Source organism: Octodon degus, unplaced genomic scaffold, assembly GCF_000260255.1.
Source record: "Octodon degus isolate 3935 unplaced genomic scaffold, OctDeg1.0 scaffold00875, whole genome shotgun sequence".
NCBI classification, from domain to species: domain Eukaryota; kingdom Metazoa; phylum Chordata; class Mammalia; order Rodentia; family Octodontidae; genus Octodon; species Octodon degus.
In genome coordinates this window covers 17,416-18,637 of record NW_004525451.1, presented here as the reverse complement: position 1 = coordinate 18,637, position 1,222 = coordinate 17,416, and the positions used below count along the sequence as shown (strand labels likewise).

Genomic DNA, 1,222 nt, shown 5'->3' with positions numbered 1-1,222 from the left:
CACTTAAATTCTGAAAGGTATTTGGAGCCATCATAAAGCATCTCTAAAAGAAGAAGAAAGCAAGCATCCCGGATCTTCGCCCTTCTGATTATTTTCCCTTTGTAGACTTTCAGATTCAGATGAAAGAAACCATGGCGTTGCCAGATAGAAACAAAAGTGGAATCACATTCATCGTCTTGGGGTTCTCAGGTGTTCCGGAAATGCAAGCTCTGCTCTTTGTGCTTTTTCTGAGTGTGTACACCGTGACTGTGGTAGGGAATATTGGGATGATTGCAGTCATCAAAGTTAAACCCAGGCTGCACACCCCCATGTATTTTTTCCTCGGCCACCTCTCCTTCGTGGATTTCTGCTACTCCTCCACGATTGCTCCCAAGATGCTGGCGAACCTAGTCTTAAAAGACAAACCAATTTCCTTTACAGAGTGCATAATGCAATTGATTTTCTTTGGCATTTTTGTGATAACAGAAGCCTTTTTATTAGCATCCATGGCCTATGACCACTTTGTGGCCATCTGTGACCCCCTTCACTACACGGCTACCATGTCACTAAAACTCTGCCTCACGCTGGTACTGGGCTCCTATTCCTGGGGAGTGGCTTGCTCCCTGATATTGACCTGCTCCACCTTGCAGTTATCTTTTCCGGGTTCCAACAAAATCGATCACATTTTCTGTGACATCTCCTCCCTACTCTCCCTGTCCAGCTCAGATACTCATATAAACCAGTTACTTCTGTTCATTATTTCCACATTCAATGCAATCAGCACACTCCTTGTTATTCTCCCGTCTTATGCGTTCATCCTGGTTACCATTCTCAAGATGCGCTCAGCCAGCGGGCGCAGAAAGGCTTTCTCCACCTGCGTCTCCCACCTGATGGCCATCGCCGTCTTCTATGGCACCATTTTTTTCCTCTACTGCGTGCCCAACTCCGAGAGCTCCAGGCACACATTCAAAGTGGCCTCTGTGTTTTACTCGGTGGTGATCCCCATGCTGAACCCCCTGATCTACAGCCTCAGAAATAAGGATGTGAAAAACACGGTCCACAACATAATGACGTGTAAAATGTTTTCTTATTGAACATACTACTGTGCATTCTTCCCTGATATGTGGGTAAAGTGTGCTCGTCATACTTTAAGGATAACTTTTAAATTAATAGAGTTTGTATTCAATTGAAGAATAATTTCAGATCTGGCCAGATAGCTCAGCTGATTAAAGCACCTGCTTAC

At 44.7% G+C, this 1,222-nt stretch overlaps 1 protein-coding gene across 1 annotated transcript; it reads left to right on the top strand.

The window, feature by feature from the left end:
- Nucleotides 1-131: 131 nt before the first annotated feature.
- On the top strand, nucleotides 132-1,073 carry LOC101565907 (olfactory receptor 5D18-like). Its single transcript, XM_004648731.1, has one exon. The coding sequence runs from the start codon at nucleotides 132-134 to the stop codon at nucleotides 1,071-1,073; it is 942 nt and encodes a 313-aa protein (XP_004648788.1).
- Nucleotides 1,074-1,222: the final 149 nt, after the last annotated feature.

Bases quoted from the DNA above. Each gene is read 5' to 3' on its own strand.
- LOC101565907 (XM_004648731.1), top strand. From the start codon at position 132: ATGGCGTTGCCAGATAGAAACAAAAGTGGAATCACATTCATCGTCTTG.